Source organism: Lepeophtheirus salmonis, chromosome 5, assembly GCF_016086655.4.
Source record: "Lepeophtheirus salmonis chromosome 5, UVic_Lsal_1.4, whole genome shotgun sequence".
Classification (NCBI taxonomy): domain Eukaryota; kingdom Metazoa; phylum Arthropoda; class Copepoda; order Siphonostomatoida; family Caligidae; genus Lepeophtheirus; species Lepeophtheirus salmonis.
In genome coordinates, this window is record NC_052135.2 from 43,173,677 (window position 1) to 43,200,036 (window position 26,360).

The 26,360-nt window shown below is 32.5% G+C and overlaps 1 protein-coding gene across 8 annotated transcripts; it reads right to left on the reverse strand.

Moving 5' to 3' along the window:
* Window positions 1-90: 90 nt before the first annotated feature.
* On the reverse strand, window positions 91-25,322 carry beta-Spec (spectrin beta chain). 8 transcript variants are annotated; one of them, XM_040711415.2, is made up of 14 exons: window positions 25,147-25,322; window positions 13,665-13,882; window positions 13,464-13,615; window positions 13,172-13,384; window positions 9,213-13,117; window positions 7,390-9,127; window positions 7,221-7,325; window positions 7,000-7,147; window positions 5,768-5,905; window positions 5,336-5,506; window positions 4,677-4,764; window positions 4,257-4,424; window positions 3,454-3,648; window positions 91-614 (listed from the first exon to the last, which is right to left on the reverse strand). In XM_040711415.2, the coding sequence occupies exons 2-14, from the start codon at window positions 13,801-13,803 to the stop codon at window positions 611-613; spliced, it is 7,164 nt and encodes a 2,387-aa protein (XP_040567349.1). In that variant the 5' UTR covers window positions 13,804-13,882; window positions 25,147-25,322; the 3' UTR covers window positions 91-610. The 8 variants fall into 8 exon arrangements, with proteins under 8 accessions (XP_040567349.1, XP_071744789.1, XP_071744790.1 ...); XM_071888688.1 differs by lacking the exon at window positions 5,768-5,905; XM_071888689.1 differs by lacking the exon at window positions 5,336-5,506.
* Between the last annotated feature and the right edge of the window lie 1,038 nt (window positions 25,323-26,360).

Here is a 26,360-nt window from a genome sequence, read left to right on the forward strand (position 1 = left end):
AATCGTACATGTAAACACGTGACGTATCAATGAAAGACTTCATATTATATATATAAATGATAGAAAAGATCAGAGTCCGTAAACATTGGATTCGTTGTAAAATTATAATAATTTATTTCGAATGAAGCCATTAAAATATAAAAAAACATTTATTCAAAAACGTACAAAACAAAAAATACCTTGTTCATTCAATTACAATGTTGTGAAGAGTAAGCTAAACACATTATATAATATTATTTATTATATAACGCCGCTGCTGCAACATGGAAAGTCTAGATGAAAATATAATATAATTAATAACATGAAAGTAGACATAAGTAAGAAAGATCACTCCAAAAAATCATTTACTTTCTGTTTGTAATGAAGGAACTGAATAAAAAGATAAATATAATATAAACAAATAGGAAGAATATAGTAACAATATTAAGAATTTATAACAAATTAACAATTTATTTAAGAGATATCATTGTCTTAGAGTATAATATTAGAATAAGCGATGAACGGCTACACAGGCCTAAAGGAGTTTTCGCATTTAAATATGATTAAAAGAGAATCTTCAAACGCGATCCAATCCTTCACTTCTAAATACATTGCAGCTTGAAATACATGATTAACTGAAACGATAAATAGAAATGCAGAGTAATAAATAGAGGTCCTGGTGTACAATATGATGGAGCAAAAAAATATTATTGAGGTCTCTTAAGGAGAAATAGTGTAAATTACTTACAACAATGGTTCTCAATCTGTGGTATGCGAACCCCCTTTAGTGGCAGCTTGAGTAGAGGGGAGGAGTTTTAAAAAAAATAACCAACCATCGTTCTCTTTTACTTTTTTATATCCATTCCGGAGCGTCTAGGGACTTTTTTATAAATTTATTAAACGTCATATTATTAAGGGTTTTTGAATTGACTTCAAGTGTAAGTAAATATCAAAATATTAACCACCAAAATTGACACTAAACTTGGTAACTAAAAAAAGTCAACAAATATGTTCAATAAAAAAAGATCATCCAAAATGAACAAAAAAGTGCGCCCTATAAGGAATATAGCGATATTATATTCCAATTTGTCATTATTTTACAAGAAATAATCATATTAGGAGAAAACTATATCCACACATTTGAAAGATTGTATATTCATATAGTTGCTATTTTTTGACTTATATTGAATATTTTTTCGGTAATACTATTTAAATAAATACAAAAAATTATAAAAAAAGAAACAAATGTTATATGACCCCATAAAATATATTACTTTTAGAACATGTAAAATCATTCTATTTTATCCGATAAATTAATTAACTAAAAATACAATTTGACCAAAAAAGTATCAATCAGTGTTAAGAACAAGATTGATATTGTTGTGCGAGGTACAATTTTGATGGAATAATGTTGGAAAAATCACTAAATTTATATCAAAAATACACTATTTCCCCATGGGAGCAGGGTATTCCCCACTGAGGGGTGTGGAGATGAGTAGTGATACTCCCTCATGGACATGTTTGTTTGTTTTTAGATGGTCATCCCACAAAAAATTCAACAATTTGGAAAGTTCCTAAAGAACGAGATGCTGTCCTTTGGAGTACGGTAAGTTAAAGTTTTTTTTTACCCCACTTAATATTAAAAAAAACCTTTAGAAATAAGTAATAAGATGATACATAGATGGAAAAGGAGATGCAAATACTAAAGAAGATCTTTACCCAGAGATAGATTAATAGAAGTTGCGAAGGAAGTGAGTAATGGATGTTAGCTGTTGGTTGATTGATACGGTATAATAGAAAGAGAGTCCAAAAGTCCCAAAAAATATTTTTATTAACATATTTATTATTCACATCTTGGTTAGAGATGATAAGAATGTTTATTGATCAATTCATGTACAAAGTCCACGGAAAGTTTTATTATAGCTTTATTTTGTGGTAACTTATTATTTGATTAACAAATTTATGTAACATATATATTTGAGATTAAAATGGCCACCACTATAGCTGTAAGTATCCATGGAAAGTTCTTCTAAAATTTTATTTTGATGATATTTGCAAAAATTATGTTAATTTCAAATATTTGCTTATATTTTTCTGATTCAAACAAATTAAATTCAAATCAATATTGCTACTGAACTAGATTTTTTAGGGACCAAAGACATCTTCTAACTTATTATATTGCTCCTTTCGAAATAAATATTGGCATTCTATTTTTTTTTAATGTGTTAGAATATGTCTTTGCATAGAACCAAATCCTATATTGTATATGAAACCCTTATTATTTACACTTCAAATAAACTCGTTGAATTTGTTTCAAGCCAAAAGCTATTATAGCCTATTTGAAATTAACATAAAATTTTGCAATGAATGAACTAATTTTTTGGTAGATTACTGATTTTTATTAATTTCGAAATTTGGCTCAAACCTATAGAAAGGGTACAAGTACTCAAAAAATTAGAGATTTGATACGAAAAAGAGATTCGTAAATAGCCCGTCAAGTACAACCAGAATTGAATATGGAATTAAAAGACTTTTTTATGTTGCCTTGTGTTATCAATTAAACGGAAATCAATCAGAATTAATTTCACAAATCATGAAAGGTCAGCTAATCAGTATAAATCCATATGGAATTTATGTTGTTAAACACACACTCAGACAGGAAAGCCAGCAGTACAGTTAAAGGGAAATTATGTTGCATCATTAAAGGAATAACCATACTAATTAATTAATTAATCAAAATAAGTAATTATTGGTATATATTTATTTATAAATAGCTTTATATCATTATTTTTCTACAACAGGCACAAATTACAGAATAAAAGAACACACACCACTCTCCCAACTTTTACAAAGTGATGTTTGATACTTATGATGATAGATAAATAGACTGAGTACAAAAGTTATTTGAACTCATTAGCTGATTCATGGAACGTATTATAATTAATTATTATTATTTATATAAAACAAACAAACCAAATAATCTTTTTTAATATTCTTTTTTTTTTGAGAAAAAAAAAAGAAAAAAAAATTAGGGAAAAACGACAAAATGATTTATGCAAAAATAAAAGCTCGCCATTTACTATGTATATATTAATAGGAAAAGTAGAAGTGGCAGTGAATAATAATGAAATAATTCATCTATGTTAAGATAGTGGGATCAATCTGCCAATGAATACACTTGGATAAAAACTATGAACAGCTAAATATTATTGTATTATTTTGTTTGTTGGTGTGAAGCGAGGAGGAAGATTGTTTTTGTTTTGTTTTTTGTAACAGAAAAAAAATATATGTCTATATATAGTGTGGATTTTTCATGTATATATATAGTTATACGTTATATATCAATTCATTTAAGAAATAAATTAAATCGTTAAAGGAAAGAGATTAATATAATATTATATATATATGTAGGTATCTATATATAAGTATAGAGATAGATAGAAAGAGAGAGTAAATGACTGGGAGACTCGTTACTTTTTCTTCAGAGTGAAAAAACTTCTTCGCTTGGGTTCATCTTTTTTCTCAGAACCTGAAGGAAGAGTTTGCGATTTCATTTCAGCGCCGGAGGTTCCACCAGCAATAGCTGCTTGTTGGTTGATAGAAGCTACCCATTGACCCATTTCCTCGGCATCCTTGGCTTGGAAAAGATATTCTCCTCCATTGGACAATCTATTGATATATATAATTGATAATAAATAAAATAGTCAAAATATTTCCCCAAAAGACAGTCAAATCCACATAAAAAAAACTCATCGGCCCCAGCAAATTTTTTGCTCTTATCTGAACTGAAGGAAAAAAAACAACATATTTTGACTACTTAAGTACGGGCGATTTTTATATTATTAAAACCATCTTGTAATGAATATCTTAAGGAATTAGAAGAACTTTTTTTATTAATTAATATTCTAATGGCATAAAATAAGTAGATCAACCAAAATAATAATAATATTTTAATTCTTTAAGACATTCATTACACAATTGTTTTAATACAATTGACTCTTTCCTTTTTATATCTTTTATAAACTATTCCGGTAAAAAATCGTCTTAAGGGTGAAAAAAAGAAGAAAAAAAAGGGATTGCATGTTCCAAGCAAAGAGTCTATCCAACAATTTTTAGGAATTTCTTACGTAAAAATCACGTCTAAAACTTGTACTTATTCGGATTTTTTATTCTTTTATGAGAAGCAATTTATGGAGTCGCAGATTTGTGTATGAGAAAAAGTGGCTTTTGAGTGAATTTTTCTATAACCGGATTTGCCTGTATTTATTATTACTTACTTCAGCCTAAAAACGTTATCCTTTTTGACATAATTCGATGCAATTTCCGCATTCGCTCCTTTTAAGTCAATGGGTGATATACTCTCAGGAGAGGACTTGTATGCTTTTTGATCCTTGTAGAAACCTAAGGTTGTGCCTTTTAGTACAACACAAACTCGGTCCCATGATCTAAGTAAAATAAAATATTATTATAACATCGATCTATGTAAAAGGAATTCCTTAGATTAGTATTATTTTATGGGTAACCTTTTCATCAGGGTAATTGGGTATATTTAATAGACATGAGGAATAAAAAAGATCATTTGAAATGTCTTCTCTCTAAAAAAAGTTTGTTTTTGCATATGGTTAGTACTATAGTTGAGGCAAGCCCTGGGAATGGAAACCCGGATGGAAATAGTTGCCATAGATATATGTACATACCTGGCTTTTGCTCTTTTGGTCATCGTTTCCCAATCGTGTTTTCGCATCAGAGTTGCCTCCAATTCACTGTCCTCTGCTGGTGGACGCTCTATAAAGAGAGATAAAAATAAGCAAATATTAATATTTGATGACTTTAGGTAATATGTACAATACAAATGTACAAAGAAGTCCAGAGTAAATTATTCTCTCCTAATTCCAAAAAGTTCATTTTTGGATTATATTGTATATATATGCGCATTGAGTGCTCACTTAAACTCACTTACAAAATATGTCGTACTAAATATATATCGGAATGATGTACAATTAGAGTGTATTTATAAATTAAATGTACTTAAATTCTAGAATAATTATGTGTATCATGCTAATTATGATGTAAGGTACCCTGGCTTTTAAAAGTAGGTGCACTATGACAATAATGTCTGGACAATGATTAAACGAATGAGATCACAATGCAAAACTTAAAAGTAATAAATTTGGGGACATTAAAATAATCATTATGTATGTATTTATAGGTAATAAGGTAGTAGGTAGGTAGACAGTTACCCCAGATTGGGACTTGTGTGACGGATTTAGATATTAAAAAAAGGAATATTTCATTTTAAAAAGAAAAAACAAACAATCATCCCTGGTGCCAAATAACTGAATTGGTTATTCCTTACCAGCAACGTCTCTAAGGTTTTCCTCGTCGTCACTTAAGTTTGTTCCAGAAGTATCAGGTTTGGATTTTTTAGGCCATCTGAAGCTTCGGAAGGGTGACTTAGAACGAGTACGTGATTTTGTTCGGCTCGAGGCGGATTTTTTTTCACTGGCAGTACTACCTCGCCGAGAAGCTTTTATTGAGCAAAGAAGGGTTAAAAGGTTATTAGAAAGAAAAAACAAAACAAAAACACAAATTCAACAAAAAGAAAACAAAAATAATAAAAAAAGTAAAAGATATGTGATGTGTGGAAAGATGATCGAAAATCATAATTAAGTAGAAATCATTTCGATGATCTAACCAATGGTAAAAGGAGACTGACTCCCTCTCATTGACTATTTTTTTTAGTAGCCATCTTGCATATGTCAATGAGCGGAAGTATAGGATCTTATACCTTTGGTTAAACTTCCAAACCAATCGGAGGAAGGAGATTTAGATGTGGAAGCAGCAGGAGTTGATGTTTTGGGAGGTAGTGTTTTGCTCAACCTTGCCTCTTGAGTAGAAGTATCAACTTCCACTGAGATATTACCATCTTTGAGAGTGTGAGAGAGAATTCAAACAGAAATGGAAGGAAGGGGGAAAAATAAAATAAATAAATAAAATCATGCATTTAAAAAAAAACATGCAAATACATAATTAATATTAATCAAAAAATAATAAACGAACAAAATGACTATTAAACTGTGCACACATAACAATACGTACTGAGAGTTAAAGAAGAATTTTAAAGATTACAGAGATAACTAAAGCTAAGAATTGATTCCCAGAGTAAGGAAAAAAAAACTACCTTTAGCCCCTTCAGAACGAGCACCAGGAGAGGTTACTGTGGGTTTAGTAGATCTTCTAACTGGTTCTACTCGCACAGAAGAGCTGTCAGTAACCCCTTGGGAAGAGGGACGACGCCCTGAAGAGTCTATTGGCTCTCCACCACCAGCAGTTTTAGATGAATCTGTGAGGGAATCCTTTTTAATATCGACACCAGCACTTACTCCTCTTCCAGCTTGTTTAGTTGATGCTTTAGAAGGTGTATTTGAAGGGGGGAAAGGACACAGAACAAGGAAAGAAATATGAGGAAGGAAAGAAAAAGTAAGAAGGATTCAGAGAGTTAATATTGAGTTGAGAAAACAAAAACTTTTGATTATTTTATAATTAGTTTGTTATAAAACCTTAACGATATATAAAACGTACTTATAACATAAAGCCCAGCAGCATTTGTTAAGAAGGCAATAAAAGCAACACGATTAAACCCATATGCACATTTCATACATTAGACCTATTCACATTTAACCCAATATATTTTAATTTGATTGACTGATTTATAGTTAGTCTCAATATATATGTACAACACAAACATTATTTCAAAAAACATGCAAACGGATTTATGAGTTAGCCCCAAACAGACCCAGACTTTCGTTTTAGAGGCCAGTGTGTATTTAATATTTAAATACAATTTTTCTTGTTAATTTCTTCGTTTTTGTAATCAGTTACATGATTAATATAAGTGCACAACTCCGATTTACCCCAAAATTTGTACTTAATCTTACATTTTTTAATAGTCACTTTGAGACTTTTGGAAAAAAAGTCATTAGTACCTAAGGTGTTTATTTCCCCTAAATAAAAACTTACCAGTGGTTGACTTGAGACTACCAGTTTCCGATTTAGTAACGTCCCCAGCTTCAGATTTTTCACGAGGAGGAGTAGAAGGTTTAGATGACTCATGGGCCCTTCGTTTCTCCTCTTCTTCTTGCTGCTTCTTAAGTTCTTGTAATTCAAACTACAAACCCAGAACATGAATGAAATAATGGCCATTATAATTAATGAACCTTGAAAAAAAATAATGATGTTACCGTTGTTAATCTTTCTAAAGCGACAAATCGATCTTCTTGAGCAGCTGCGGCCTTCTCAAAAGCTTCATGTTTCTTTATCAAGTTCTCTACTTCATCAATCGTTTGCTATAAATAAATGAGAAAAATAAATATTAAAAAAAAACTTAGAACAGAATGACTAATGGCATACTCCTAGTTCTTCCGATTTGAGGTATGGATCTTGTGCGATGAGCCATGCTTCGGCCACAGCAGCATCTCTAGCAAATTGATAGACCTCGAGAATAAGCTGCAAATGCTCCCATCGCTCTTCCCATTTGTGTAACATGAAATTTCTTTGAGAGGTCAGGTCCCCTAACTTAGCTTTGATATCCTCCGATGCATAATGATTCCTAGACAAAAGTTCTTTCCCAAGACCAAGACAATGTGAAAAGTTGTCTTCACGCGCGTCAATTTCACACTTGTGTCCTTGATGATTATTCATTAATAGTTCAACACCACTGACATCTCTGGGTTTTTCAGATGTAGACATTTGTCTCATGAGGTCATCCATCCAGATCATGAGGGTTCGAACCATGTTGAAGAATTTGAAAAGATCTGATGTATCGTTAAGTTTGGCTTTGCGCGTGTCAGTCATGGATTGAAGTTCACTCCATGCTTTTGTCACTTCCCTTTCTCTATTTGTTATTTCCATAGCTTTATCACCAGCATAGGATGCCTGCAATTTAGCGGACTCAGCTTGAATGGCTTGAACCTGAGTTTGTAATCCCTGAAGATCTTGACCAAAGTTTTGGTGTTTACGTAATAAAGCAGAAACTGAGCCTGCGTCGCGTCCAAGTTCATCGGACATTGAGTTTTGTTTTTCCAAAATTCTTCCAAGAACATCTTTACAGTCATGGAAGTATTTATGTAGTTCCCTAGATGCCTCCAACATGGCAGTACGTGTATCAATCAGCTCTCCAAGATCAGCCCATGAATCATTGAGGCCGTCCTTCCATTGGGCTATTGTGGGGGCATCTGTGTGCCCAGCACTAATTAGCGCATCAGCAATTTCATTTGCATTGGCAACTCTTTCAGTCCCTGTAGCTTGAGTCTCTCTAGCAAACTCAAGGAATCTCTCCCATAATAACGTAACATGTTCATAATCTTGACCTAATTCATGTGAGCCTGCAACGACTTCACGCTCTGCAATCCATTGTTCCAAGTCATCAACCTCACGGTTGAGTCTGAACAATTTTAATGCATCATCCAATTTAGCTCTGCGCTCGAATGCCAAATCTTTCAATCCAGCATACAGTTTGTCAACTTGATTTATACGAACACCGATTTGTTCTGAATCAGGATGCCCTTCATCCATCAATTGTCGCCCAGTTTCTCCTTGCTGGCGAACATTAGAAGCATAATCTTCAACGGCATTTTCCAAAATTTCATGTTTTTTCTTGAGATTCTGAGCAGAAAATTCATCTTTGCCTCGATCTTCTACCATCATGTACAACTCTTGCTCACTCATCCATGCTTCAGCCTCGTTTGCATCAAAAAAGAATTGCTGAGCTTTCTCGGATACAAGAAGTTTTTGACGCCTGGCTTCAAGCATTTGTTTCAAATGACCGAGTTTTTCGGTCAAATCTTGAATGTCTTGACGGAATATATCAGCTTCAGGATTTCCATCATCAATAAGTTTTTGTCCGATTTCACAAACAGAACGAATACGAGGCTCATGGTTATCAATTTCTCCCTTGAGAGTTTTGTTCTTTTTGATCATCATATTAACAGATTGAAGAGAATTACCATAATCATCACTGACTGCAGAGTTCATTCTTTCTTCTATCCAGATATTTTCGTCCTCGATATCTCTCTTAAATTGGAATATTTCTTTCTTCGTGAGTAATTCTTTCTTTCTTGCTTCAAGAGGAGCAATAATAGTTTCAAATCTATGGAATAAAACATTTTTTTAGTTATATGTAGGATATACATATTATTCAAAGCAAGATTACGAATTAAAAAAAATACACTTACCTTTGATTAACTTCTTTCTTCTTCATTTCAATTTCTTCAGTTTTTTCAGGAGTCATTTTTGTCAAATGATCTGCTTGATTCTCCAACTCCGAGACTTGTTGAGATTTCACTTGCATTTGTGTTTCTATCATTTGTTGTTTTTGCATAAGAATATTGACTGATGTGAGATCATTTCCAACGGACTCTGTTTGAATTTGGGCTTCCAAGTCCTTAACAAAGCTATCAATATCATCACAAGATTGTTCATATAGATCAGCTCGCCTAGCATCAAAAAGCCTTTCTCCTTTATCTTTAGTGCTCTTTTGAAGGTCTTCAAATTCTTGACTAAGTTCATCAATTTTGGGAGAAATAACAGTTTTCATTTCAGGCTTAGTAACAAGTAGTTCTTTACCAATATCTTGAACCTGTTGTAGCCTTTCTTTGTTTGAAGCAATTTCTGATTCAAATGCCTGATGACGAGTCCATTTGCTATGAATTGTTTTAGCAGTACGATAAGTATCCTCTTGAACGAGAACATTCTTTTCTTGAATCCAGTCATGTAACTCTTCACAATCTTGTAAGAATTGATGAAGAAGTAACTGATCCTTCAATTTTTCTAATTGACTCAAGGCTAGTTCATGGTTATAATTGCGACGTTCAGAAATGTCGTCAGCTTTCTTTTGAATTTTGTCAGATCCAAAATGTTCTTCTGAAACCAGCCTTTGAGCGAATTGGAGAACACCATTCATCTTGTCATCATTGGCTTCCATAGTAGTTAGGAGAGCTTCGTGCTTTTTGATAAGGCTTTCTGCTTGTTCAAGATTGGCAGGTGTCTCATCCTTGCTGAGAAGATGTTCTTGTTGTGATAACAATACTTCAGCTTGTTTTGCATCCCTATTAAACAATTGAAGATTGAGAGATTGGGAAAGTAGAGCCTGACGATTTTCCCACATTTGATTAACTTCTTCCCATCCATCTTTCAATGCCTTTAGTCTTTCCCTCAAGAACATATACTGTGGATCATCAAAGGTGGAAGGATCTGCAGTCACCTTCTCGCCGTATGCCATCATTGAAGCATAATCATTGGTATAGCTTTCGATTTCCTCATGAATTTGTTGATGTTGAGTCAATAGTTTTTCAGCTTCTGCGAGACTGGATGGAGTATCTTCATTGGCAATACTTGATTCTGTCTTGGTAAGCCAAGATTGGAAGTGATCCAAGTCTTTGAGGAATCTGTGCAAGTCTCCGGCTTCTTCCAATTTAGCGTCACGAACCTTAAGCATTTGATTAAGTTCTTCCCAAACATTGCGTAGTTTAGCATTACGCTCCCTGACAACCTCAGCTTCTTCAGGATGAATCTCTTTGATTTTCTCAGCCTCTTCTTCAAGGGATTTGAGTTTGGTTTCAATAGCAGCTAAATCTCTTTCCATACCAGATAACTTTCTTTGAAGTGTCATAATACCAGTGAGATCCATCTTCAATTCATCAGTTTGTTCTAATACTCGCTTCTTATCCTCAATCCAAGTGACAGTCTCTCTACACTCAATATGATAAGTTTGAACTCCATGTGCAGATCCCAATTCTTCACGTTTTTGCTCTGCCTTTTCCCTAAGATCAGCCCACCTTGAATTAAGTTGATTCTGTCTATCTGTTATGTCTTCTGAATTTGGATGATCAACATGGAGTAATTGCCGTGCTAGTTGATTCACCACTGCAACTCGTGATGCATTGGCATTCATTTCTCTCTCAAACCCATCAAAACGATGTTTCATAATTTCGCAATCTTCTATGTCCTTTCCTGGTGTCATAGTGACAAGCATTTTCTCCTTTTCAGTTATCCATTGCTCGACACCATCAGCTTCAGTACATAACTTATATAATGACAGAGCATCCAACAAACGTTGCTTTCTAAGTCTAGCCAATTCTTGAAGTTCTTTATAACGGTTATCAATAGATTCAAGGCGCTCTTTAACAGCAGGACCATCCCTATCAGTTTCCCCCAGCTGACTAGCTTGAGAATGCAATGTATCAATTGTGCTTTGATAGCTCTTCAACTCATCTGTAATTTCCTTTTGTTTCTTTAGCAATGTCTGTACATTTGATTCATCCTTGCCAGTATCATCAGATGAGACCAATCTTAGAATATCTAACATCCATGTATCTACATCATCAGCATCAGTTAAGAATTGATGGAAGTCAACAGCTTCAGTTAACCTTTTCTTACGATCAGTCATTAAATCAATTAACGAATTCCACATTCCTTGAACTTCTACACTTCTTTCTCTTATTTTATCTTCGCCAAAATGCCCCCGTTCCATAAGGTTGTTACCAGCCTCGAGGGAACTTTGTAGGGCAGTTTCATGTGAATGAATCTCTGTTTCAATGGATTTATGTTTCGATAGTAAAAGATTAATGGTTGTCAAATCATGACCAATATCTCCCTGTGAAAGAATGTTTTCCATTTCTTTAATCCAGTTTTCTTCCTCAGCCATATCCCAATAGAACTGCCAAAGAAGTTTGGATTCTTCTAAACGAGAACGCCTTTCAACAGCAATACGAACTAATTCAGAATATGCATCTTCCAATGCTTGAACACGTTCGATAATAATACTTGGATCACAAGGTTTGTAACCATCAGGTGTTTCTTCTTCCACAAATCCTTGAGTTTGTTGAACAACTTGCTTAACTCTTTCACCGAGAACATTGATATCCGCTTCAACCAAGGAATGTTTTTGAAGCAAGTCTTCTACACCAATTAAATGTCGACCATAGTCATCTGAAAGCAATCTCATCTTCAATTCTTCCATAGAGTCCAAAATGTACACCATTTCTTGGAAACCATTTTGTAAATTAAGAGAAACAACAAGGCGATTTCTTCTAGCATAGATAAGTTCCAATAAATAGTTCCATAACCTTAAAACATTATCTCTTCGCGCATTAATACGATCTATATCATGATAATTCTCAGATTCTAATTCTGAAGCAACAGCTACAACAGCTTGTACTCGTTCTTCATAAGCAAAAATATCTGTTTCGATGGCTTCATGTTTCTTAGATGCAGCTTCTACAGCAGCAAGATCGAAACCAAAGTTATCTTGGGAAACAAGTCTTTGATTTTCAGAGAGCCAAGTTTCTCTCATTCCTGCCTTACGATTAAATCTAGCTGCCAACTGTTCTAATTTCTCTTGACGGATAAGTTCTTCTCTAAGTGCCAATTCCCTTTCATGTTCTGCCTTTTCCAGCCTCTCCCATGCACGATTGATATCGGAAATTGTTTTCGATTCTTTGGGGAAATAAGGTTTCTTATTATTGGCTCGCATTTTAGATTGAAGTGTGAATAAGAGGACCTCCAAATTACCCTTCTCCATAAATTTGGGTGGTTTTTCGAAATTTCGGTAGGAATTGAACTCAACAAGTTCTTCTTGAACACCACGTAAGGAATTGGAAAATTCTCTATCTCCCAATTCTACTATTTTAACATCAATCCATTTGAGAAGTTGAGTTGTAAAGGATTCGTAGTCTTCAATCATTTTTTCACACTCCATATCAATTCCAACAACACGAGCAATTCTCCTTCCTTGAACAGTTTCATGTTTAAGTTTAGAGAAATAATGATAGTACGTAACAACATATGTTATAAGAGACTTTTCATCTGGTCTTTCAACATTGACGTCTTCAGGATCTAGAAGCTTCGTGAGATTAAATTCACGCTCGGCGACATCAAATGCATTGCTTAAGTTGTGATGAGCATTAGACTTGGCGAGACGATCATACTGAATAAGATCAGGCCTATGTTTATGAATAATTGCATTGAAAGCGAGACCGTCACTCCAAGAGGTTGTAAAGTTTCTAATGTTAACGTTGTTGTAGCCAGCTGTCTTCATTTGACACCATAGCAGCAAAGCATCCTTTGCAGATCGAGTTGCCTAAAACAAAAATTGATTAAAGCATTTTTCAAGAGATATGTTGTTTAAAATTACTTGTCCAGGTCCTGGTTCTTCAACTGTGATCTCTTGAATTTGGAATCGTAGGATAATGGTCCATATTAGACCAAGGGTAAGTCGAGGACTACCGTCAACAATATCGTGGGCCCCCATATTTTCTAAATGTACCCTTTGTTCATATAAAAATGACAATGCTTTGTCAACGTTTTCGAGGCAGTGAATACGCATTCTTCCCTTCGTAGGTCTTGGCTAAATTTTGAAGAAGAAACAAAATGTAATGATTTAAATAAAGAAGAATCACAACGAAATACATGGAATAAAAGCTTACCAGTCTCTCGCCAGAAAGGATCTCCAATAGCTTGATAAGTAATTTTCCATCTCTTAAGTCTACATACAAGTCGTTAACTTTGTAATTGACTCGACACAGATGCGAATTTACCCATTTTGTAAACGTTTTCTTTTGTACGTGTTCTCTTTCAACTGAAATAAAAATATGAAATACAAGAACAAAATGATTCAGTGTTATTACCCGCGAGAGCTTTAATTCTAGATCTCTCAAACAATCTGGATGAAGAGTTTCCTCCATCATATTCGAATTCGTAGTCATCCACCACTTCTTGTTGATGAAGGGGATCCCATCGAACATTTACACTTATATCGGTTGTCATGACTCTTGATTAAAGTATTCTTTATTTCTTCTTTTTGTTTCTTAATATGTTTTGATAGGATTCTTTAGAGCCACAGCTCCTGAAAGAAAAAGAAATCATCATGCAAAGACTGTTTATTGTCTGACATAATATATTTGTGTTAGTTAGGATGGTTTTTTTTTTTTTTAACTTTTTTTGAATTTCGATAACGACTAGTAGGAAAAAGTTATCAGCTAGTAAGAAAATAACCTATGCAACTTTTTGTTGTTTTAAATGTGATTTTTAGATTGCACACATCTCGTTTCAAGTTTGAAAAAAGGCAAAAAATATAGATTTCATCAATAAAGTATTGTTCGTTATTTTCCATAAAACCATTTTGATGGGCGTTTTTCTAACCTATGTCATCCTATGGAGCAAAAAGAGAAATTACCGAAGGATAATCCATGTATAATACGCATCATTATTTTTAGAAAGGATATATTCAATATTTCCTTAATTAAGAATTTTTACCCTTTCTCACACTTTGATATAGAGATGTGCCCAACCTAAAAATGACATCATCGTAGAAAAATAAAACTTTGCAGGATATTTTCTTACCAGATGATAACTTTTCTGCGCTAGCCGTAATAGAGAACAAAATAAGTTGAATAAAAAACTACCCTAGAGTAGGTAAATATATATTTGTTGTTCCTCCACCCCATAAAATAATATGGAGGTAAATATTTAAAAGTATCTTGTATCATAAAGAAATTTCCCATTGTTTGTAACGAACTTTTCTACTCACACGACATTAAATTAAGATTAACTTGAATTTATAAATAAATAAATATTATAAGAGGTTGCAAAATATATGTTCCTTGATATTATATGAAAAAGAGGGTTCTTAGAAGTCCTTTTAAGAAAAATTCCGAATTCATTAACCATATATAATAATATGTTACAAATAAATACTATTCCACCATTTGGAGAAACAGGGGGGGAAGGGAGGGGGACCATAGATGGAATAGTACTACCTCGAACTCTCCTATTTATATTACTATAAATAAGCTTTCTCTTGAAGGTTGTAAGAATAAAAGTTACGTATTTTTTCTTGTGTGTGTGTGTTTTTTTTGTTTTTTTTTCAAAAAAAGCAGGGGTGTGTCAAACAGCGTGTGCTTTCTACATATAACATACTTTTTTTTCTTTTTATAGAAAATGATTCTCTACCTGAAGAAAAAGCTGGTCGTCGTATGAGGAGGAATCAACGACATAATAATGTGTATGTTATCAGAACAATTAGAAGAAGTTTTGAAGAATTGCGTAAAAAAAGACGCTACTAAGAGGAGCAAAATATATAAATTTGTACAATTATGTGGTGTGGTTTAGATCAAGGATACTGAATCCTCACCACCACGACCACAAAGGTAACAATAGTCAATGAATTATTCAGTGAAAGAATATTTCTTATATCTACAAGTGTTGCCACGATTAAACCAAATTTTTAAGCATTTATTTCGCTAATTTTCGATATTTTTTCGACATCACCTTATATGATGTATATTTTTGTTTGAGCTGGAGGCTAGCTTATAAATTTGAGGATTTTTTTCTAAAGTACAATTTTGTTTTGATAAATTGAAGGGGCAACTTTATTATGACTCATTGGAACTGCAAGTATCAGTTAAGATTACCTTTTTTGAATGTGTCCGGTACTACAAGAGTACCGGAGTACCGAACAACAATTATACTTACCTACATGAAACATATTTTTTACGATAAGCGCGATACATAAAGAGGGAATAATTACTATTTAAGAGTACATATTATTAAATGTATTATATGGAGAAGGTAACACAGGAAGGAAGTAACAAAGGATTACTTAGTTATTATAGGAGAAAATTGAACAGGTAAGTAAGAATGTATGTATATGCAAAGGTATAATGGGACATAAAAAGAGTGTGCTATCATCTTCATTTAATTCATTACATATAAGTATATAATATGTAGCTAAAATACAATCACGAATCAATTTAAGGACTTCTACATACATTTATGAAAGACTAATAATTACGACTTATTTCGTTCCTCTATTCACAATCCGTACGTAACATATGCATATTATGTGGCCCGTTATCACAAAATTAAGCTATAATGATTTATCTCAAAATTGACTCTATATTACATTGATTGTTGTACTCTTCCACGAATAATTACCGCCAATTTATGTCAATACACTCTTCAGATTAATCACTAAGAGGCGCTGTAAATTGCAATTACAGTAGTAGCAAAAATTCATTGTCACGTTGAAAGAATTGGTGTCAAATACAGTTTTATAAGTCAAACGAAGGTTTTAAAGTATAGTCAACATTCTTGAGTATCTCAACTCGCCCCAGAAATTGGAATACAAAGCCTGTAATTGACCGAAATATGTCAATGAATGTATGTGAATATAATATAAAAAATAAAATTAATTGCACATTTACCCTTTTCTAGATTTTTGTTCAAGATTGTTTTTGTGCTAACTCCCCACATATCCTTTATTTTAAAAAGGCAAAGAGCGGCATAGTGTGAGTAAGTAAGTTGTTGAAATTTTGCCAAACTCACAACAAACAAATAAACATTGTATTATTAATATGAATTTATTAATTTTACAAAATTATTATGGATGATTATTAGACTAAATATTATATATATACATATGAAATATAAAACAACAAGGAATGTAAATAGGAGAGGTGGGAGAAGAAGCCCGAAGAAAATCGATAGATTATGTATGTCGTAGATAAACATATGTATGTGTTATGATTACGACTATAGCAGGTGAAGCTCGCACGGAAATACAAAATACTTTTTTTTAAATAGAAAATTCAAGCATGTTCTGCTATTTAAGAAATAAAGAAGAAGAAACTCAAGCTAGTTCATAAAGGCATTTTAAAGAAGAGGTCTCCTTGGTGTAACATGAATGCCCCCATAGATACCTACAAGGATGGGAAATGTTGAATAAATCAAATTTATATAGAAATGAATGATGTAAGCGCCTTAATATAGACATGATGGAGTGAAATATATATATTTATACATATATTAGTGTTGGATTCGAGTTTTACTCGGAAAAAAACTCAATTTTATTCAAGAATAATTCCTTATTAACCATATGTTATTTTATTTTAATAAATATTTTCTAAAATTACCTTCATTATTTGATTAATAATTATTCAGGTCAAACTGAATTCATTGTTAAACTTAGATTTTATTATTAATTAAATGAAAAAATATTTGTCGTTTGATGTTTTTACTCGAACTAGACTAGATTTTATGCTCAAAAATCGAACTCGATAGTTATAACTCGAATGAATCACTAATATATATATATATATATTATCATAAGTATCCCTCCTTACGTCCTTCTTATCATAATAGATAAAAAAATGAACCTTGATTAGGCAACAAGGAATGATGTGAAACTATTTTACACTCTTAACAACATTTCTAAGAGAGAGTATAATTGAATATAATATTCAATTACATTATGAAGGACTATGAATATATACATCATAATTTGTACATATATATATGTTATATGTATGTAGAATATAAAACATAAAAACTAGAGTAGAAGAGAAAAGTTGATCCTTCGGCCTCCGAACTGCTGCTGCTGCTCCTTCTTTATTCCTTCTTCAACATCATCAATCTATAGCAAGTAATGATGAGCTCATCTTAAACGAACTTGATAGAATAATTGGGCATGTAAATTAAGAGTCATAAATGATCTTCAATCATGAATCGAGGGTACTCAGTACTTTGTAGGAATATTACATAAATACAACATACATAAGAATGTTGTTTGTACAACGCTCAAAGCATTATAATTTGTAATAGATATTGATTCAAACTCCATCCATCAATGCAGATGTGGTGTTCAAATTTTTCGAATATAATAATAATAGTATCCTATTCTCCCTTAATTCTGCTTCCTTCCCCCCCCCCTTACATAGGCGGTGGCTGCAGGGTAGAATAAACACTTGTGTATAACATTAACATACACAACTCCAATACATTAGAAAGCTCCGGTATTCTTCCTACGACTATTGGGGGTCTGATAGCTATTTTATTTAAGGATCGAGAATGATTTACTTGTATAATTTCCAATTGATTAATAGCTTATTCTTAAGGATCTCTTGTAGAATGATAATTTATTTGGCTATTCTCTTTATTAATAGACGTTGTTTTAAATACGAAACATGCACAACACATAGTAGCGGGGGTTTCTCTCTTCAGATATGATTAACGCACATAATTCTATTATTTATTATAAACACAACACAAAAATCGACACAGGGCGAAACTCACACTCAGATCCGGAACTACACAACTACTCGACACACTAATACTATTTTTTACTTCATAATAATACTAAGTACAGTCCCTCCTTCTTCCTCTTTTCGGCCTTCCTTTCCTTACTCGCACGCGCTCTTAAATAGCCAACATATTTCCAGAGTGCATATGGCCGGCCATCTATCTTCATCCACTGTTGTACAGCAGTTACTACATACATTAGATGGCACAAATTCTTCTGCTACATTCAATATGTAATCCTTTTTTTTAAACTGCTGGGCACAAATAGATATATATTTTGTGCAAGTAATGATATAAATAAGGCATAATTGACACTGTCACTATTCATTGAATGCTTCTTCCACTCTTCTCCTTCCAGAGTCGTATATTATTTAGTATATATATTGTACTACTAGTCTCTTAAGAAGGGCACAAAAAGTTATGTAATCTACTCTTTAACTATGTATATATGGTAAATCAACCCAAAAACAATCTTAAACAAAAATCAAGAAAAGGAGAAAAAAATTTCAATTTATTTATTTGGTTACACAAAATCTTGGAGGAATATGCCCCCTTCGTCCACATTCACGGCGCCCATGCATCATATATTGCACATATAGCCCAATATTTCAAACTTTCATTTGATTTAGAGAAGGTACATTTGGCCCCAATATTATAGCCCCTTCCAAATACAGTAATACCTTAACATGCGAATTTAATTTGTTCTTGGGCGGAGCCCTTAATCAAAGCAATTTATCCTATAAGAAATAACTAAACAAATGGCGTCCTGTCGCCAACTCTCGGGCCCACTTGTATGTCAATGCGAACATTTGATCATAATCCAGCTCGTATCTCAAGGTATTAGAGTACATAGCATACACCAATTTCTAATTATTTCATGGTGACTATGCATTTATGCTTATACTATAAGTGCAATTTGCACCCCCTCCAAAAGATTGATCTTAATCATCCTTGATGATAAAATTGTCAAGAATTAATTAATTATTCGTCAAAGAATATCATGAAAGTAATATAGACTAGATTTTGAAAAAAAAGTATTCTAGCCTGTTTGGTATTGACGGGCAACATAGATGCGTGCAAAATGTTTACCTTTTAGCTATTATATTTATATATACTATTATGTATTTAACACCAATATACTTATATAGTTAAAGTAACTTAATTGTATCTCGCAAACCTTCCCTCCGAAAAGAAACAGGAAAGAAATGCCCAGAATCACTGATAATAGTTGATCAATTCTTTCCAACTATGCAATTATTACTCAATAATTGTTGGTAATGGTTTAGAAGCAGCGAACAAGAGCTAATTTTAATTAGCTCTGATTAGGGGGGGAGAAGGACAGCATGCAACAAATACAGAGTAAATTTTTGTGTTAGTGAGGTAACACCAAATTCTATATTTCAAAATAAATACACATATTATTTGAATTCTTCACATTGCTAACAGAAATTTCCTCTTATTTACTTCTGTTGACTGTGTCGTACATAAGGAATACATCATGAAGGAACCACTCCTTCAATAATATTACATACATGTGTATATTCATAGCTAGTTAGCCTCATAAATAAGGGAGAAAAACTACAAACATACTACATGTGACATGATGAATAAGCATAAGGAAATATAGGTTGTCTTACTTTTTGAAGGAACATACTTAATTCTGAAATATGACACCACACCACGATTAAAATATCTCTTAAAACATCTAAATTCATTTGATTGTACTATTATTGTGTCGACTTGAGTCTATTGAATATAGTCGTTAAGGATCGACTCGAGTATATTTCAGTCATATTATAAAGAAATGTTATAGAACGTTACATATATGGACATTGGGCAACGATTACTTTCTCTTAATATAGTCACCCCTAGCCTTAACTCTGACCTCAATGGGCTTGCAGAAGCCAGCACAGACGTTGGTCATATAGCCGGCAGACATGTCCCAATGCGAGTCAACCTTTCCTCTTAAAGACATCAGTGTTTGGGTCCTAGACAATGCAGGACTTACTAAAAATGTTCAGTCATAATACATAGTCCCAGGGATTCGTATATTTTAGAAATTGCATCGTATGACGAGTGCGGGAAGCATTATGAGTAAAAAAAAAATTAACGGAATCTCATAATAGCTACTCGTATTGGGTTTCGGTCTGGAAATCCTAGATTGTATGAGACACTTATAATTTTAAATAATTCAGAACAACTTCTCTATGGGCCAGTCTTGATTCGGTCCCGTGTCATTTTTTTAGAGAATAAATTTGAGTGAGGGTCCGACTTTTTTTAGAAAAGGAAATTTTGGTCAACGATTTTATTTCAAATCACTTTTTAAATTTCAGATCGGTCTAGAAAGAATCCCTTATGACTGAACCGGAAAAAGTATCTGTCTCGGACAGTCTCAATTCTAATACCTACCACATTTATTAGTTGGAATCCTTATAATTGCTAGAATATGTCTTATTATAATTCCTGGAGAAAGATCTATAAAATCTAATTTGGGCCTATAAATAGGCTAAATTGTGATTTGATTAAAAAATCAGGAAGGGAAAGCAACCACGAAACTTTAAATATAATTTCACTCCATAAAAAGACTGATTTAAAAATCGAATCATCCTTTGAGTAAAGTCGAACCGAGTCGAAACAACACTATTTGATATAAAGGACAAATCATTCATCTTTCTGAGTATGATGATGAAATCATCACATTAAGTAACAAAGTTATTTTAAAATAGAAGCACACCTATGAGAAATGAAGAGAGGGAAGTTTGTTTGTTTTCTTTCTTAACTTCCAAGAAGAGAAAATAAAAAAACTTTTTCAGTTTATAAATTTACTGAAGCATGTTTTTTTTTGTTTGTATATATGTTGTATACAAGTTACAATTTTGTACAAGTTGTAACCTGATTAAGCAGATTGTACAAGTTAAATTTAAAAAAAATAGATTATTTAATTTTAAATGAAGAGTTAAGAGTTGATATATTAATGGTGTAATTTATGACTATTTTGACGAAAATTAATCTGGGAGATATTATTGAATTCAAATATCCAAAGCTATATTAGTACTAAATATATAGTAAATGTGTAATTTTAATTTAACAAAATTAGTGTCAAGTTTTGGTCCGGACCGGTCTGATAGTAAAATTCGGTCTATAGAAACCCACAATTTATTCTATTATTAATAAAGATGAGTGTTTCTTAAGAAACGTCAGAAAGTTTTTTTCATATACAATTTAAGCGTCGGTCCACGGTCTGGACCGATATTTCGGACAGTTTTGTTATTGGTGGTGGCTGATTTGAGTTACTATGGATGAAACACAATTAATAGACTGATACATACTACTATTGAAATATTGCCCCCCGGCATTACGGCCTCGGATCGAGTCTCAACATGAATCATAATAAAATGATAGTATTAATTAATGGTTAGTAATTAAAATGACTGATGTTGTAATTAAATAAGGCGTTATAAGACGTAAAAATTGTAAACTTATATATAGAAATCGCAACTTGTACACAACATATATATAAATAAATAATGAAATAAAATAATTATTCCAACCACCATACAAAATACATAATAACTACATACATTCAGTACAAAACAAGTTTAAAACTTATGACGAGGATGATAGCATCTATATGATATTTACAAGCATTCGTCATTTTTTTTCCTTTACCTGAGTCATCAAGTTAGGCCGCAAAGTTTTTTTTTTAACGTGTGTCTGAGACTTTTGAGTGATTAAATAAATAATAATCGAGTATTTTGTGCCAATAATAGTAATCTCCCTCTTATTATTCTACCTATTAGTATTGGGACTGCCGGTCAGATATCGAATTTCTTGTTCGGCCCGGTGTTAAGGGCTTGAAAAAGGGAGAGGGGTTTTGACTTGAGTACACAAGCTATAATAAAATACATACATTAAGTGTACTAAATGCAAACTTGGGCGAAGGATAAAAAAATGGCAAAAACTTGCGTACATATTTATTACATGGTCCCTTAGGTTTTTTCTAGATCGATCTGTACTACCGATACTTCAGTTCATACCACAGTTTGAAACCGTGGACCGAAATATTGGTCCAGGTCGGTCCAAATATATCACTTAAGACAGATCCAGAAAAATTTCGGTCTCTGACCGAGTCCCACTCCCTTATTTCCATGATGAAGGAATAATATTATTTGAAATAAATTTGCACTGGCATTTAAATATTCTTAGTAGTAGGTAACAATAAAAGCGTGTAGGACAAAATTTACACATCTAAAAAAATAAAAACTTTCATTCATCTCATAGTCATCAAGACAATAATGATTCTGTTTCCAGGCCATCATACGTGTATAGAATAGCCTACATAATTGTTTTACATACTTTATACATATAATATACATACAATGAGATATACGTAACACTAAGAAAAAAGAATTTTAAAAACAACAGCACAACAATGATACTATATATATATAAATTGTAAAACAATGCAGCTTCTAAAACTCCTCCATTCATAACCAACAAACCATGGCAGAATGCAAAGAGTGATGTAGTAGAAATCTACACACATTTCCTTCCATTATTTACTAGCATCAGAGTACAAATTATCTACCTTAATTAGTCTGTATATAATATACCTACATGATATCTGTGTATGAATCTATGTACGTTAATATCCTTGTAAAAAGAAGAAAAAGGTCATAAAACAAATAACAAAGGCACATTAGTCATAACATTTTAACAGCAAAAATGTCCTAAAATCGAAATAAGCTGAATCAATGCTCTAAAGCAAGGACTATTAGAAGTAGTCATTTTATAAACATAGTAGCGCAACGCCCCTGTTAGCTTTAGTAGATGCCTTGTCTGCTACATGATTTTTTTTTTCGCCGCAAGATGCCCCTTCTTATGATACTATCACAAACGACATTACTTATTCAGAGAGATAAGACTTTTGTAGATTAAAAATAGTTATTCCTTCAATTTTTATCTCCAAGAATAAAGAATTCACCTTATTAATTAAATAAAAAGAGTGATTCATGGAAGTTCCGTAGTTAGTAATTAATTCATCACATTCAGCGCCCCATAATGGGCAAAAAAGTATTATCGAAGCCGGATAAATTTGGATCAATATTAATAACGTGGTCTTCGTTCCGCCACTAGGATTATAGCTTAAACGGATGTGAATAGAATTTGATCGCTTAATTCCAAAAATGACCTTAGTTGTTAACTTTTACAAACTACAAATTGAGGAAACTTTGAAAATAATCATATCATCAATCTTTATTTAAAAATAAAGAAAGCTTGCAAACTTAAAAATAGCCGAAATACACCAAAAAAAATTATTTTTTTCATAAAGAAACTGAGATCGATAGAGAAAAATCAAAGCCATAATTGGAATCAGTCTATTTTGATTTTAGTGGGGAAAAGTGATATTGTTGGGTAGTGTAATTATATATGTATTATCAAATAGTTGGAAGAATGTAAATTAACTACCAGTATTTATATTATGAAAACCTATTATGAAATGTCCAAAAAATATTTTGTATGAATTTAAATTAAAATCACTTTGAAACGAAAAGCCAGACATTAGTGAAACTTGAACTAATCGAATATAGAGCTCAACGTGGTATCCTTGTATACTCTCTTTCAAAGATATTTGTATGTATTTGTATATAGTCAAATGGAGTGGACTATGCCAAAAAAATATATATCAAATAAAACGCAAGATCTTGATCCAATAGGTGTTATAAATAATATCAATCTATATTAACAACATAGAAGGTTCTTCAAATATTTTCTCCTGTTGAAGGAGAGGTAATTTTTTCCTTTGAATTTCAAGCTTGAAATAATATTAGGTATATATTTATATCATTTTTAAAGTATTGTATTTTTTGAAATTTGCCCACATATTAAAATGTTTCAACTATCATTTGACAAAATTTCCCGAAGCTGGTATTAATCATCTATACGACATAGTGTCACGAAAAAATCATCCTATAGAATTAAAGAAGTCGATAAAAGGAAGTCATAGTTTCTGTCGAAAAATTCAAAAAATTTAATTCGTAGTTTTGGAATACATTTAAGAAATATTTTGCATTATTGAAATCAGGAGAAAGGGCACCATCAAATAACGTTAATCTTCAAATTTATTATCATTGTAACATACCTAATATTATCGAACTTTTAATTGAATTATCATAATCCAATGTTGAAATAAGCGGGTTCAGAAAACAATGAATAATTAATTTTATTAGTGGTATCTAGGTGCTTTGATATCAGATTCAAAAACCTTTTACTATAAGTTATTACAATACAAAGAAGTGTTTATTCAACTAGTTAATACAGAATGGAAATTGATAATATTTTCTAGAGCACAAAGAGTATGAAGAAGAAGCGTTTGAATAGTTAAAAGAAAATATAAAAAAAAGAAGCTTATGCTCCTACGATTTTCTCCTCCAAATACTCTTTTTTCCCCTTCTTTTTATCGATCAATGACTTCATTATTCATTTTTTTATTATTTTCGAATGAAATAAACATTGTAGAAATTTAAGTATGAAATGAATGTCAGAAGAGACATTCAACATAACAAATGAATGCTCCTTGAGTTGGACCCCTCTCCAAAACACATGTACATGCTAGAAACGAGACGAAGCGGATTAGCGAGGGCGTTCCTCCCTTCCTTCATACAATGGCAAACTTTACGACAGCCATGACAAGTCAAGAACTAAAGGCTGGAATATTCAAAGCAGCAACAGCACATTAATATTCAAAGCAACAACATCACATTGACATTCATTTTTAAGCAGGCTTGTCAAAGAGCCTCACCATTGGAGTCCCAAGTCCATAAAGAATCATAAGTACATCACCAAGATATGGGGCATTCCACAAAGGAATAGAAAAAAGAATAACCAGAGTCAAGTTATGTCGAGCTATTCAATGGGACAGAGTCCTTGGGATCGGGATTCAGTAAATAAAAGAAAATATAATTCGTAAATTACAGAAAAGAGGAAATATAACTGAAGTGATAATGGATGTTAAAATAAGGATTGTCCTACCTCTGTAACGAATCCTTTTCTAGGTCCAGAAGGAGTATGGGATGGTCCTTGTCAAGGCGAATAATTCATAGATGAACTGTTTTTATTTATTATTGAAGTGAACTCTACGTGAGAAGTGGAAAAGGAGAGCTAGAAAGAGAAACAAATAGAAGAAGAAAAAGGAGAATACAAGCCGTGTAGCCAGCTGCTGCGAGCTGCGAGCTAGCTAGCAAGCATAGAAAAGTGAAAAAGGGAGAAATATCTTCTTTTTTATCTAATAAATAAATATCATATCTTCATCAATCTTAGAAAAATTATAAATTTGAGATAATATCCTTTTCAAAAATACCTATAAATTTCACTTGTATTAACTAAAAATGTATTGTTCTCAAAATAATGGATCCCCTATACATATCTACATAATGAATTAATGGTTAATAAGAAGATGAAATCAATGAAACGAAAGTTGTTCTTGCCCGAGTTTTCAACGTTTCCCGCAAATTTGAAAATGAGTGAAGAAACGCTATACACTCGTCTCTCGGCCAAAAAAGACAAACAAAAATCATGATTGCCCTATCTCTCCCTTTCTCTTTCGAATTGTATGTATTTGATTTGACTGCCATAAAATTGAAGCCTAAGCCCATCCCCTATATGAAATATTGTTTTTACTTCCTTTATTAATACTACAAAAATATATGAATTTCAAAATTACAAAATGCTAAGCTTCTACTAAGGTTCCGTACATATGAGCATTTAAATAATCAAGAATACATCTCATAACTCCTCCATTTCAGATTTTCTTCACTACAACCGCGCCCCTTCTTTCTTGTTACAAGATGGCGCTCACCGCCATATTGGCTTGTTCATGGAACAAGAAAAGAAAGAGAGAGAGAGAAAGAAGTAAGACTAGCAGCTGATTAGTAGAGCGTCCTTTTAAGCTGTTATTCCTTCATGGGTGATTTAAATACCGTATTTATTTAAAATCCTCCCTAGGTACTCCTTATACTAGGCATTGCATTGCGTCATCATTAGGGATGTGAAAATTGTCTAAATCCCTGTGAGTGTAAATCTAAAAAGTATATGTTGGCAATTTTGAAGGACAACATTCTGCTGACAGAGACCATTATAAAAACCATAGAGCTCCTTGCTCACTAATACGTTTTAATTTACAAAATAGGGAGAAATAATTAATAGGAGCACTAATATCTTTCAGGTTACTAACAGGAATTAAATAA

Coding starts and splice junctions, on each gene's coding strand:
- beta-Spec (XM_040711415.2), bottom strand. CDS start 13,803: ATGACAACCGATATAAGTGTAAATGTTCGATGGGATCCCCTTCATCAA. Junction 13,385..13,463: donor TCCTTTCTGGCGAGAGACTG/GTAAGCTTTTAT, acceptor TTCAAAATTTAG/CCAAGACCTACGAAGGGAAG. Junction 4,765..5,335: donor AAACCTTAGAGACGTTGCTG/GTAAGGAATAAC, acceptor CTCTCTTTATAG/AGCGTCCACCAGCAGAGGAC.